This window comes from Antrostomus carolinensis, unplaced genomic scaffold (genome assembly GCF_000700745.2).
Source record: "Antrostomus carolinensis isolate BGI_N321 unplaced genomic scaffold, ASM70074v2 scaffold13922, whole genome shotgun sequence".
Taxonomy (NCBI): Eukaryota; Metazoa; Chordata; class Aves; order Caprimulgiformes; family Caprimulgidae; genus Antrostomus; species Antrostomus carolinensis.
Window position 1 is genome coordinate 76,632 of NW_010299076.1, and position 15,850 is coordinate 92,481.

Genomic DNA, 15,850 nt, shown 5'->3' on the forward strand with positions numbered 1-15,850 from the left:
TGCTGAGTTTATGAGTCAGATGATAGAAAAAATGAGGCTAAGAATGAAGATATGACAGAAAAAAACAAAATAGTCTCAGGAATGGTCAGTAGTATTATGTGAACACACAAACACACATGTAAACACTCAAAAAATACACACAACATACATGCACAAGGTTTGTTGCATGTGTTTAATCTGGTTTTGAAAATATGCAGGGCCATGGTATTTTTCTAAGAGTGGTACTACAGCTCCTGTTGAGAGAGGAGTTCATCACATTAATTTAAATCTTCGATAAAATAAATTAGTTCTTTTATTGCCAGGTTGAACTACGGGGCTATGATTGTTATGTATTGCTACAATCTAAGTCTTAATGGCATTTTAGCCCTGTGGTGGTCAAACAGAAACCATTTCAAACCTTCTACAGGCTATTAAAACATGTGCAGATGTCTGGAAAATTAATACTATTATCTAACTCTAACCTTTTGCCTGTAGGAGGAAAAGGAGAGAGAAGGCTCAGGAAAGATGTTTTAGATCAATACATGGCAACTGGGGAGGGTAAGCGCTGTTTCACATGGAAGTTCATTGGCTGTGAGCAAGTGATTCAAGTGGGCAGATTCATCCTTGTTTGGATTTCACTGAAATCATTCATTTACTCAGAAAAATAATTTGAGAGAGATGAGCATCATTTTTACAGTCCTTCCTCACTGGGGTTTCAAAGGTTCAGCAAGCTCGACACTGGAAAGGTTCATTCATTTAAATGACAAGAGCATGAATTTGTCAAGGTTAATGTTGAACAAGCCATATTCTCCTTGCCCCAGTATTATGCATTTAAAAGGTTTCTCCATCCCTCCACTTCCCCCCCTTTTTTGTGTGTGTAATACTGTTGAAATATCAGATGGACTGAATGGAGTTTAAAAGTAGGAGGAGGATTTCAAGAAATATTTTTTATAATTAGTTTAAGTTATTAGTTACGTATTTTCTCTCCACTCTAATGCACTGGTTTTGGCTCTGACAGAATAATTTCAAATAAGGAGAGACTTTTTAAGAAGTTTTTTTTTAATACCTGGATACAAGGTACTTTATTCTACCCTTTTTCCTCAAAGCACTTACTTGAGGTATGGTTTAGAAAGAATAAGTGGGCAGATTCCCAGGTGGTAAGAACTATTGGCTCCGCTTCTTGTACTGAAATTAAAAGAATTTCTGCCCACTCAGGAATAGTCCCATAAACTTCCCAAACTTTTTCTGCTTTTCAGAAATAGAGCTTCTATAGGGTCACACTGTGCATGTGTTGTGGTATTTCATTTTTGAAAGTCTCAGATCTGACCATGAGATCTCCAAATGGTAGTTCAAGTTCTGCAATATTTCTTCTGATATACAAAAATCACGGGGCTTGTGTGCAGGACAGAGTAGAGCTGATGATGTGAATAAGCATCTCAAATCCTGCCTTCAGACCTCTGTAATTCCACCAACCTACTCTGGAGCGGTGAGAAACCGCAGAAGGATTTTGCAATCAGCCTGGCCGTGCAAGGCAAGAAATCTGAGCAAGGTTGAAACACAGGTGAGCTGGGAGAGCCAGTGCTGGTACCAACAAGGAGGGTGCACCAACTACACTTTACCTCCAGCATAGATGGCCGATAGCTCCAGACACTTTTGGCACCTGTCTGTGCTCAGAAGAAGCAGTGCCACCATTTGATTAGGAATCAATGCCTTTGTGAATTGATCGTTGTTTCATGGTAGACAAAAGGAGGACTTAGGAGGTAGTATACAGGAATTTCAAAAGGGATCAGCTCCCAGTGCGGCACCAAATGAGTAGCCACATCTTTACAAGAGCTCAGCACAATGCCTGAACACCTGCAAGTCTGGTCCCGTGTGCACAAAGGACCTAAAGACCTAAATTAAAGGTTAATTCCATTTGTTATTCCTCCATGAACTGGTGAAGACTGGCTACAGAGGTGAGAAGTAGTTTCTAATTATTGTCAAGATCTCCTAAGGATAATTTAGTGGAATAAATTAAAGTGAGCCTCTAAAATACAGTGCTAATCTTTGAATCATGTTCACACTTACAGTATCTATAATCCATAATAATTGTTCCTAGAGCTGTGCCTGTGCCTGTGTTTACTGTACAGGAAAAGTACACAATATTTGTTTAGAGAAAAAAATGGAGTTAAGACTAAGTAACAGGACAGATCAAGCATTTCTGCTTTTAAAATATGACTGAATATAATAATTTAGGATCAAAACACTACAAAATTAAGTAGTTGATCTCTGAAATTGTGTACCACAAAGATGAACTGAAGAGTGGGTGTATATTTGAGATTTTTAAAGCACTGATATTAATTCAAGATGCCATTACTTTGGCAGTCTGGTTTCCAGACTTGTAATGCAGTAAGATGGAGTTTTAACTCATAATGTTGAAGATGCCCTTGTAATGCACACAGGACAAAGGCAAATCACTGCTCCTCCCTGCACCCAGACATCACTTAGTGACTAATGAAACACAGCTTGGTCCCAGCCAGAGGAATAAACGAGCATGGATGCAATCTAAAAATGCTAAAAATACAGAAAGACTCAAGTCTGTCAATACCACATTGTTAAAGATTTAATGACAAAGGTAACTTTTCCTTTTAGCTTGTCCTTATCAAGAGAGATACTCAGATGGTAATTTAAGAGTTAAGGCACTAATGGACTCTTCAGTTTCATTGAGCACCTACGTGCTGATTTTATCTTGCAATACAATATTTCACATTCTCAGCGAAGTCAACAGAGATTTAGTCAATAGTGTCATGGCCTTTGGATGAGGATTTGAATCGTACCAGTATCCAAACCATCATTAAAGAAGATAGGTCATTTGGGAGACAAAGGAGAGCATTAGTAAAATTCAATACTAAAAGATGGGGTTGGTTCAGTAGGTGTTTCATGATTAATTATGAATAGCATTTTATTCTAATTACCACCCTTTTCTTCTATGTGCAGTATCCAGAAAAGTATACAAAACATAAATATCACAGGAAAATTAATTTTTTCATAACAGATGGCAACAGAAAATACCTATTGAGTAATCTTATGTGCTATAAATCATTTAGCATAATGTTAGTTTGATTCATTTGATGGAATGTATAATTTAAAATTACTAGCAAATTACACTGACCTGATATAATCTGAACAGCTTAAATGTTACCAAGTAGAGTACTTACTGACACACATATTTTTAAGTAAAAGCCATAATTCCATATTGCTTCATGTTTGCAAAGTGTCACTACACTTAAATAAAAGTAACAAAACCACAGTTATAAAGTAAAACATAAATGAAGTTTTAGATGCATTGAGTGTAACAACAGATGAAATTAAACCTTTCTCTACTGTTATTTGTTTCAAATACACATTCTTTTGCAGTTATCCTTCATTTAAGTTTCAAAGTCTTAAGGAAACAAAAATAAACTAGATACTTAGTGCCATTAGTGCACTAAGAATAAAAAGACACATTTGTAATAATAATTGCTATATTTCTATACTGCTTTAGAATTTCAATAGATTCCCACTTTACCACAACAAGAAGCAGCCCCCTAAATCTTTGAATCATTCAATTTTATGTATTCTTTTGGTATTTCATTTAGGAGTTATGGAGTGTGAAATATGCACCATGATGAGAAAACAATTATCTAGCACACCTGTTGTTTGTGTATATTGTATTTAAGCGGGGCTTGCAGTGGCTACTATTTTATTCCACCGTGAAATCCAAAATGAGGAGGCTTTAGAAGTTGACCTGATGACATGAACCTACACTTCTGTATGCAACACGCAGCTTGTACTTACCACATCACATACTCTAATAACATTAGAACAAATCCATGCTAATTTTTCCTATCAGTATGTCAGTGAGAAAGACTTTTCCATTTAGAAATTAAACCTGAATGAATGACTCTTGACTTAAATACACCAAATATATATATATATATAATATATAAATTGGAAACTTCAAAACCAGAAACATAGCAGACAAAAAAATGGATCTGCTGGTCACACAAAACATAAACACATGAGTAAATCACAGAATTTTCACAAAGTTCACAACCTAGAATAAAGGCTGCCTCTAACCAGTCTCTACACTTAGACACTTGACCATTTATGCAGGGATGTACACACTAAGTTGCTAATACATTCAGCAAACAGGAGGTTAAACCAGCATCTAACAGGTTAAGCATTGGTATAGGTTAAATATAACTGCATGGAATAAAAAAGCTTATCTTTTTAATGCTTATTAGAACTTGGAAGCACAGGGCAGGTTTGGAAAGGAATACAGCAATACTATTTGGTACTGTGGAATGCCTTTCTTTTTTCTTAAATTTATTCCCATACTGAATTTACACAATAATAGGAAAAATCATGAAAAACATTCTTGTACTTAATGAGTCTGCCTACATACTTGCTTAGGGTTTCAAATGCCGTATTGGATGCCTGCCATCATGTGTATCACCACTGATCATAAAAATCTATGCATAGAATAAAGAGAAATCTATAGCTCCCAGAAGCAGTTGCATATTTTTGTCTAAAAAATAGGCAGCAAAACCTCACTTTCGTTGTTAAGGCCTGTCACATCAGAACAGCCCAACAGTTTTCTTGACACGTGCTTACGTCTTTAGTCTTCAGAACAATGCCTACATATTTCTTCAAAACTTAAAAATATTGCTCTCCTCAGTCAAAATCATTCATAAATACTTCACCAAAGGTCACTTTTGGCTTTCCTGAAGACTATTCACTCATTTGATTTACTAAATTTTGGTATCTCTGTAGCAACTTATTATCATTAGGATAATGGAAAAATCTCATTTTTAGATTTGATGCCTTCAAACTATGTATTCAAAATTGTATCACAAATTGTCAAGAAAGCCTTTCAGTGCTTTGCTTTGGAACCTCTCAAGGCTAGTTAAAGTACCTGGACATATGAAATTCTATCAGTTGATGGAAATTTTCTCTTAAAAGCATTACCGTTCTCATCAGAACTACATGCCTACTGATCTTTAGTTAGTATTTACTTTTTGTTTGAGAGTAAATTGTTAAGAATTTTTTTTCCTGAAATAAGGGACAACAGTCTGACAGGAAGGGAGATCACCAAAACACAAACTACAGATGGAGCAGACCTAGCAGGTCAGTTGATCTAACTCCCTCACAACAAAACACCGTTCTCCACTGAACCTCTAGCTGAGCTTTGTTTGCTTTAGTTTTATATGTTGTGAGGGACAATGCTGTACCTCTCCTCTCATACATCATGCCACAGTCTATAACAAAATGTTTTGTAATGTTTCTTTATCAGCATGAATTGGATTTAGATCTAGCAAATAGTTTTGGCAAATGTTTTATTTTAAGAATGAAAGTTTTATAGTTTCCCTATTCAGAAAAGGGCACGACAGGATTCCCCCATGTTACAGACTGGTGTTTTTAAGGAACAAGAAAAGCCACTTCAGTCATTTCACTCAAGAGATCCCACAAAGGTTCTTGGAGATCTACACACTGTGGCCGTGATTTACCTACTCACAAGTGTAAGTCCCTGTAACTAGAGATGGCCTGTAGAGAGCTATTGCTGCAGATGACATCCAGTGATTCGCAGTGTGCTTCCAAAAACCTGCTTATCTCAAAGCCTCCTTCCAGAGCTGTCTGGATATCAGATATCAGCCTAATTCTTTCAGGTATTATGCTGCTGCTGTTCACTCAAAACTAGAAGTCGTACAGCTTAACTTTGGGAGGTTAAATGGAGTTTCTTCAGGGGGGCTATTTCCTTCTCTCATCACTGACTTTGGTCACCCATTCATCTAACCAGTGGGCTCTCATAAACACTTCATTTCTGTAATGTTTCTTCAGCATATATTTGGAGCTGCAAATAAGTAAGGAAGCAAGCAAGTAAGAAATATGGTTTATAATGTATATTATATGTTGATGATTTATGTTGAGATGAAATACAGAGATTCAAAGCTTTATACGTCTCTCTTCTCAGAGGTTACTGGTGAGTGAGGACATGACAGAAACTGAAAGTAAGTACCAGTTTACTGAGATAATGCAAGACTGGAAATAATGACACCAGCACCTTCACATGAAGAAATGTTCCTTTAATTTGTTCTTGAAGTCTCAAAAAACTCTGAGTGTTCCTTACTAGATTGCTATCTTGATTCCTTATACACAGAAGCATTCTTATAATTTCTGACTGCTACAAGACTGAATGCTCTTTCTTGGGACAGGATCTTCACGACAGTAATTGTGCACCTTTGGTAGACTTGATCTGGAAAAAGTACTCCAGCAAGGCTACGGCCTGAAAACTTTTGAGAACTGCAAATGGTGTAAAAACCACCACCTCACTTCTTAGTAGGTGCTGTACTGGCAACATAATTCTTGGATAAAGTTTAATGTACTAGTTTAAACTTAATATATCTCAAACATGTATTAAATTTCTGATTACCTTTTTGTCTGTTGACACAGACTTGAGATTGCTGTAACTTTTAAGCACTTTTCTAAAACAACTAGCGGATCTGAACTTAATTTCTCCTTCAAGCCACCAGTCCTGATTCCTGAGTAAGTAAATATCACTACTGATACTGTGACACCCGATTTATATTTATTTGTTTACTGAGAAGAAAGGACAGAGTTTGTTCTGGAGCTGGAACTTCTCAGAAGATTTGCAGATAAGAGTACCCTGACAATCTGATGGATGTGAAGGAAAAAACTGTGAAGTGAGAAAATAAGCAGGTCAGCTGCAGGAGTTTCAAAACTTCAAATACAATTTGCTGATCTTGGTCTCAAGTCTGCCTGCTCTCTGAAGAGCCCAGAGGCATTAGGCAGGAGTAGTAGCTGACTGCTATCAGATGGGAATTACACTGCTGCTCAGCATATAACAATCCAGTTATTTAAATATACTTTGGACTGCTGACAAACTGTTTTCTAACAGTGTGTGATGATCTTCAGTTCTAATTTCAAACCCTCAGATACTTTCTGAAAGGCTTAAATATTTTGCATATTTGATTGCTGTAAAGCAATGCAACTTCTCTTTTAACCTTCTGCATTCAGACATCATCATGTCTAGCGATGTCTGAACCAGAGGTCAGACTCTGAGGCCAGATATTCCATCTCCTTTTGTCAGGTGTTAGGGCAATTAACTGTCCTCTTTTTCTTCCCATATATAATAATGTCATTGGTGCAATTTACCCCTTCCTGCTAAGTTGTACAACTGTTCTCATCTAAGTATGTACAGCTACACTCTATCTCATATGTCAGAGCTTAGTTGTCAGGTTATTAAAAGAGCTAATATCAATGCAGTTATAACAAAGTAGTTATTATTTAAATTAACCTTCTGAGAATTCAGTGGACTGTGCTGTAGCATTCTAGACAAAATTTTAGACATAAAATTAAACAATGTGGATGATCCATGAGTAATAAATGAAACTAATTTAGCCAGAGAAAATAGATGCTTCAAGAGTCCTCTCTGCTTTGTTCTGGAGTTGATAAAGTAGAATTTTTATGATGGAAATAAAATAGCAATGAAAATATAGTTTAGGATCAGAAATACTGTAAATCTTATGATTCAAAATATTATTTGATACTTTTCCAACTGTGAAAATTTTATTACTTATTTAATCAAATAAATCAACTCAATAAATGTTGCTAGTTGCCACTTTTTAACACATTTCACTGAAAGTTCCCTGCATACTTTATAAAAAAATTGTGACAGCAAACTTATGGGTGAAAAGTGAAAGCAAGTGTCTTCATCCATGGGAAGAATGCAGCTAACAAACATGTTGAATTTATGCAAACAGAGATATATAATATAAACAAATTAGTGCGATATCTATAGAAGGCAAACCCTGACTCCTGTTATCCTCAGGTACTTTACACAAGTTATCATTGTTGTAAAAGGAGGATATGTAATATCAGAATCAGGTTCAATGTCATTAGTTATATTTTCTGATAGAAGTGGAAAAAGAAGACTACCTAGAAGGAAAAGCTCTGTGAAAAGCTCTGTGTATCAAGACTGAGCAGTCTATATAACTGATAAAATCAAATAAGTCTGTGAGACACAAGAAGTAGAAAAACTCTGTAATTTGGTGATTTTAGTAGTTCAAAGTTTCTTTGAAGAAAACACCATATCACTTAGAAAAAATAAGGCAAAGACAGAAATATAGTGATATTGACATTTACATTTACAAATATCTCACAGATGCTACACATGGCCATGGGCAAAGCAGAAGTGTTAACTTTCATCTAAGGCCTCTTATTCTTACTCTTGTACACTCTCTTCAGCATCCTTCTGTATATCACCTGCACAAACTTCCCTTTTCACTTCCAATCAGTTTCTCTCTACTCAATTTTAAACCTTAAGTCTATTATCCCTAACTATTTCTCCCACTGCCAGATGAAATACCAGGTGGCTCACTAAAATGGAGTTCCTGGTTGTCTTTTCCCAAACCTCTCCTATTACGACAGGAAGAATTTAATCTCTTTTTAGCAACCACATTAACTGAGGAAAATGAAGGCTGCTTGGGTAGAAGTTACTCCTCTGTGCTAATTTTAACTGAAACTATTGCTCTTCCTCAGATGGTGCTGAGACAGAAACACTTTTCCAAGGTTTCCTAATTTTAAGAAGAGAGATTGACTGAATAAAATAAAATTTAAAAAAAAATACGTGATCAGGCTCCGCTTTATTTATCTACCCTAATACCAGCTCTGTAAAGCACACCCTTCAGCTAGAAAGATAGAGTAGCTCTTAAAATCATCTACAACACAAAAGAGGTGACAAAAAAACCCCAAACTTGAGTTATCTCTATTTCCTCCTTACATTTTGCAGCAGGATTACTTAATCTTTTCATGACAGAAGTGACATATCCTCTGTGTCACTCTCCCTACAAGCAGTAAGCACACCAAAATTTCTAGTAGCAAAGAACTTACACGGCAATATACATAATCACATGCCTCAAGAAAGCAGGCGCATTTCATTTAAAATACTACTAGGCCCTTCAATGTCATGAGTACTTATGCTTCTCGTAAATGCATGAAAGTGTAATACTTTAATAATAGTTTTAGAGTGAAGGATTCCTGAAGCAGTCATGAAAATCTTACTACATGATTTTTGTTTTTTTTTTCTTAAATTGGTAGCAATCAGTTTTTCTTTTGATCTGTGTAACAAGCATGAGGAAAAACAACACAGTGCAATCAGTACAGTATACAGTCAAATTCCAAGCACTGGTACCAACCTTTTCATTGAAAAAAAAGTGAATGATCCAATTTCTAAGAAGACACCTGAATCATGTATTATTTGCTTGAAATCAAATATAAAAAAGGGTAATGTTGAAATATTTTTTTTCCCCCGAAATCTATGTTTCTGTTGAAATCTAGGATGTCAAGGATGTTTATGGTATAAAAATAAGCTTAAAAATAATTTAAAAATACAAGAGTTTTCTAATGTCAATTGCAGAATAATTTGATGGTAATACACAATCAAATCACAGAAGTCGATATGGAGAAAAAGTAACTAATACTATTTACTTTTAGCTTATACCCTCTTCTGCCGCATTTTTCAAGATTTTTAACTGTACTGAGTGTGAATATTCCTAGGATGAGATCAGCATGTAAATAAAATTGAACTGTATTGTACTAGACAGTACAGGAAAGGTGAAATTAACCCCATGTACACTCACCCCACCGTGAGCAGTATTTGCCCATTCACTTTGATTAGGATCATGACTTAACAGGAATGTCCTTAACCACATATTTAGTTCTCTTCTGTAGAGTTGCAGTTAAACAAATATTTAGCTACTGCTCTAAATCTGTGATGTATGTTTTTCTAAGAAGACATAATCCAAATTGTGCTTCAATTCTATGCAGGCACACAACAATATTTGTCTAATTTAAGTCCTAAGGAAACATCCTTCTTCAGATTTCACATCTCAGACTGCAAGATCACAGACTACACAGCATTTATTCAATTTTGGAGTAAAGTTAGAGGACAAATAAATTTCTGAAATCTCACAAATCTACTGCCTTCTTTTTTTGGTAAAAATGACATATGAAGTGTTTTAACAGAAGCTCTTTATTTTCTGATGTACACTGGCACTTGTTTTCTCATGCTTTTTCCCCAAGGGGGTTAAAATCTGTTGATAGCAAGTGCAGGGACATAATAGCAAACTTTGCTGCTGTTTGGAAGACCTAGACTTAGTGAATGATCTTAATTCTCTTTTTTCTTCAGCGAATAAAGACAAAGCAAGTGAATAGGGAGGGGGGGAAATCTATACACATTAGTTTCTGCCAAACTATGCAGGAACAATGATGTAAAATAGTTTGAATCCCTCAGGAAAACCTACTAGATCATTTGATTATTTCTTCCACTTGATGCAGGTTCATCTCTTTCAACTTCTTTCACAGCAGTGACACAATCCAGTTTCAAGGAACTCAAGTCAAAGCACTGATCCCACTTTTCAGATGCTATCTAACATTCCCGGAATAGCCCTGCTTTATTGTTGTCACACAAGGAATTGGGCAGAAGAGTCATATGTCTAATAAAGAATGTGCAAAGTATGGCTGCTGTGCAATGTAACCAAATACTACCATAGACTAGAGCCAGAGAGTTTGGAAAAAGAAAGAAAGAAAGAAACAGGAAGAAGGAGCAAGTGATGTGACTGTCAAAGAGCAGAAGACATGAGAAATAATGGTCTATGCTGTGGCCGATGTGTCAGAAACTCTGAATGGATAAAGTTAAATCAGTCCTACACAGGGGTCTGTGAAGGATGAACAAACAGGAAAGAAAGCAGAGGGCATGGGAGAAGAAATTAGAAGAGGTCGTGACCTAGCAATACTTAAATCAACACAAAATCCAGGGACAGAACAAGAACCTGAGGCCAATGCAAGAACCCAGGTTCCTGGGATGGTGACCTGGCACCACTCTGCGTGTGCTTTAGAGTTTCACAGTAAGTAAGCATAGCTATTTGCCCTCACCATGGGGATTCCCTTGCCTTTAAGCACCAGTTGGTGAGCAGACCATGTTTCCTCAATAAACAGCCCAAGTTGATGAGCGTTAGAGCAGTCCTCAGCTGCCAAGTAACAGTGCAAGGGCCAAATTTTACTGTGAGATACAGATGCACAGCATCAGAGGATTTAAATCAGATACACATTTAATATCACTTACCTAGCTGACAAGACCCCAATTTCTCCTCCAAAATGAATGAATTTTTCTCTAATAAGAAATAATGAATATTGCTAAAACCAGTATTTGCTCTATTGTTAGAAACCTGCCACATTTTAATTAGTCCTCATTTACTGTTGTCCTAGCTCATGGTCAGATTTGTTGGAACTTCTGCAAAGCAATTCTACTTTTACAAGAGAGTGACAAAGCAATGGATTAATTCACAATAATGGACTTTGGCAAATGAAAAGGGATACTGAAACATCTCTTATTATTTCAGAATAGCAAAGGAGTAGGAGATGGGTCAATTGGTTTCTCAGCTATATCCTCCCATAAAACATTGGAAAAAATATCACTCTAATCCTGTGAAGATATACTTAGGTCCTTGTAACACATATGGCAAAAGTTAAATAAATGGGCTGTCTTCTCACAGGAAATTACACTGTTCACCATCAAGCAGAATGTTAAGGAATCTGAGCTTCTCCCCTGCAGAGGGATAATGAACCCATATAATTCCATTTATCACAGTGAAGAACCACCTACAAAAGTAAGTTACTCTGCAGGTGCGCTCCTTTCTTCACATTTGAACATAATATGTAGTCATAGCTCACTGGCTTTCAGTTTCAATGGTATCAGATTATAGATAAGGGATATTCTTCTAATATATTAAATCTACCAACTATTGACATGACCTTAAAAAGAAGAAAAATATTTTATAATTGTGAGAAACACAAAGCTCATAGCTTTCTTTCTGCAAAGGCCATTTCCTACCTGAAGAAGGAGGTCAGAAGCTGGTTTGACTCTTTGCTGGAAAAGCACACTTAATGTTCGATTCTGTTGTTCCAAATCAAAAACTCTTGTTTTCAGCTTTAAACATTCCTCCCTCAGATCCTGCAGCACAAGGGAAAATAGGAAGATCAGAAAGCAGGCAACAGAAGCACTTAAAAAGCTCTAACTAATATAAGATACTGACAAGAAATATATATACAACTTTTAAAATGGTACAAATCAGAAAAACGTGCTACTTCATTTTCTTTGGTTGCTTGATCATCACAAGATAAAATTTAAAAAATCTTGTAACGAGAAACAGTAGTTGCCTAAGACATCCTTTTGGAGTTTTCTGTTAGTATAAAAAGTGAGTTTGCTTGCAATGTGCTTCATTTTGCAGTCAACAAAAAGAAGAAAGCACAAATTAAAGTATAAATATTGTAATAAGCATAAGCTATACCAAACCAGGAAGAAGTTCAAAGCGGTACTGTGCCTTCAAGGTACTCTTCTGAAGTCTGATCCCCTCCTTGCATTTTCTGGAATAACCAAGTCAGCATTGCTGGCTGGCATACTGGGGATGGTTTGTATATTCCCCACGTAACTTGTCACTGTAGAGCTGGCTAGGCCATAGTAAGATGTTGATGCAGCAGACACATACGGTAACGTGATCCTGCCTGACATTTCCAACATTTCCAGGTACCAAAAAGCCTTAAAACAGGCCATTAGAAGCAGAGGCAGAGTGTAAAACCTCTGCGTCTTAAGGCACAGGACATTACGGTTGAAAGGCGCAGCTCTTCTAGCCAAGGCTGAGTCAGGCTCATCACAAACAAGCCATTTATGGCTTTCAGATACAGGAAATATCTGTCTTTAACATAAGACCTGCTTTTCCTGGCCACTTGAAGGAATATAGGCTTCTATCAGAAAGAGAATTCTGGAGAGAGAGCAGAATCTGACACTCAACCTTTCAGCATAATTTGTGCAGTTGTCCATTTTGAGATGTGAGAGCTTCATAAATCAGGAAGAGTGACCTCCTAATAAAGATCATATATAAAAATAATAAGCTGCAGCCATATCTAGCTTTATTTAAAAAAACCTTTTAAATCTCAAAAATACTTTCCCATATTCCTTTAAATTTAGGACAGTTGCTGCCCTGTGGTATTGCCTAACTGATACTACTTTCCACCATATGAAGGTGGAGAAACAGGCCTCTGGATCCCCATATGCTGTCCTGTCAATACCATTAGCAACATGATGACCCAGCCTTATGAGAAAACGACTCATAGGAGGAAACTGTAGTCAGATGTAGCTTAAAGTCTTGCCTACAGTTGCTCTAGTCTCCACTGTAACCAGCACTGAGGTTATAAAAGGTGAACACAATAAAATAAGCTCATCTTGAGACTTTCAGAAAATTGTAAACATCTTTTTATGCATATAGTATACTTCAGATTTTATGATACTACTGGATGAATGCAGTTATTTCGCTTGATGGTTTCTTAATATTTTATTTAGGTGGTTGTCAAGTGGCTGTTCAAGCAAAGTTGCTGGAGCCTTCCAACTTGAGCCCCAAAAAATCTTGAGTTTGATGTTTTGTAAAGCCCTAAAGCTTTGATTTCTGTCAGTGAGATCTCTTATCTCTGGTTTTAAACATGGCAATCTCTACTAGGAAAATACAAGCATCAAGACCCATCATTATCTGCCTTTCACGAGTAATCAGAGAATTTAAAACAGAGCCTTAGCTGCTACAACAGTGTTTAACGTTTCAACACAGTACTAAGTGCACTGAAAGGGAAAATGATTCACAGAAACTGACAATGTAGAAAAAACTTAAATCATAGCAATGTCTCTGCTCAAAACCTTCCTCTCTTACAGTTTTAGAACCGTGAGATTTATGTTTCAAACTTCAGACTTTCTGTAAAAAGTGAAATATAAGATAGTAGATTACCCACCCAGACGCTATAAACTGTGCCAATGGTAAAGCCACACACAGTCCAGAGGAGAAATGAGGCACATTAAGATAGCAGTATTCTGGTAAAATAAAGTCAGTTTAGAAAGCTGAAGTCCTAAAATCACTAATTAATTCAACTACAAAATGTCTGAAGCATATAATTTCCCTCCTGTGGGCAAAATGACCAGCTATTAAGACAGCAATCTCACAAATATCTAAGGTATTCCTATGTTCTCACTATAGTAGTAACTCAAGTATCCCTCTACTCTTACTTTTTCTTGTCAGTATGAGACTCACTCTTCTGCAAAATGGGATTCAGTGTCCTCATTAGAGGTTCCAGAAATACACTGCTCTTCCTCTGAAGATGCTTTTTCTGTTTTGGCACTTAATTCACTTACTGGTTTTTTTCATTGATGAAAATGAAGAAATAACTTTCATACAGAACCCAGAGTAAAAAAACATTCTCCTGAATACGTTCCTGTGGAGGAGGTTAATATGCAAAGAACAGATAGATCACAAAACAATTTCATTAAGGGGTGTAACTCAAATTTCACACTGCTAGTCCAGGTCTTACATGGAAAAAAAAAATTAAAAAATCCAGTTCCCAGCACTCCTATCATCACATGTGATATGAGAAGTCTCTGGGTGGAAGGAGAAAGAATGGATGCTTCCAGTAAGTATCAGAGCATACAGATGTGTCTCAAATAATTTTGTTGTTTTTCTGACTTCTTAAATTTCCCAGAGGTAAAATTTTCTATTAGTAAGTGGTAGAAAATCCATATAATTTTGCTACACAGAATTGTGAAGTTTTGCTGTGTGCGCCTAATTTGGCACAAATCTCAATTTAATATAGTTTCTCTATAGTCACAGTAAAAAAAAAGCCTCTCATATTAGAGAAATTCTGTATGTATTGTAACAAATTATATACTTGAAAAGTGCACATTTAAGACTGTAATTCCATTTCAAAGTTTCAGTGACATTGATAAATCACTCAAGCTTTGCTCACTCAATTTGTGTCACCAGAATCTCTCAGTGGAATCACAGTGTTTCCACACACTGGCGAGTACACAGTGCTTTATTCGTTACATTACAGCATGTACTTAATTTAAACAAAAATTAGTCCTTGAGGGACAATTTCAAATTCACAGCAAAGCCTACGCAGTGTGCGTTACCGTACAAAATCACTGCTCTCCATTTTCTGAAAGCTCTCAGCTTTTCTCCATGTCTCACTACGCCCCAGAGGTGAGTTATCTCACTGTGGCACGACTGGCTCTGTCTTACTGCTTAGCTGCACGACGCTAGATTTATCTGTTTACTAGTTGCTATTCGGATTCCGATATCTACCTATTTGGGACTGCTGTGAGGAGTCCAATTTCCTCTTTATTGTATGCTATTGTGTTCCTGTCTTTTCTTATAAAAGGACTTGTATGAATGGTGTCAGGAGCACTGTAACAGTTAATATTCATTAGCATTTAGAAAAGTACCCTCTTTCCTCTTTCTATGGATATTAAATTAGCTGTTATTACTCAGTAATAGGTAAGCAGCTGTTAAATCCCATCAATACTAAGTAACTCACTTTATTAAATGTATTCAAATCTGTTTTTATTGTATCCATATGAACTCCTTGGTTCCTCTGGGTTTGGGAGGATTAATTACTGGGAAAGTATGCAGTCATCAAAACGTCTGTGACGTCTTTGCAAAGGGACTCTGGAAGCTCCTCTCTTCATTTAGGAAACAACCATAATATTCCCAAACTAGAGATTAATATATTGAGATTAACCTTGTGGTAAATATTTAATCACATATGGTTTTATATTACAAAATGCAGATGAGGTTTTTGTGTGTATTAATACAAGAAAATACCTCCATTTCCATTCAACACAAATTTGGGATTTTTTTTTTTTAAATTGCTGAAGTTATGTTTCTAAAAGGTGTTACAGCAATAGCTGTGCAGACTGCAGTCCTGAGATGATACACAGACCTTACAGCATACGTGT

General features: G+C 36.3%; 1 protein-coding gene across 1 annotated transcript in view; it reads right to left on the bottom strand.

Moving 5' to 3' along the window:
* The window catches only part of NCKAP5 (NCK associated protein 5), a 219,669-nt gene that overhangs the window by 75,103 nt on the left and 128,716 nt on the right, over positions 1-15,850 (bottom strand). Inside the window, exon 7 of the mRNA XM_029083670.1 lies at positions 11,912-12,031. Coding sequence (XP_028939503.1) covers positions 11,912-12,031 — 120 coding nt within the window. The remainder of the gene's footprint in view (positions 1-11,911; positions 12,032-15,850) is intronic.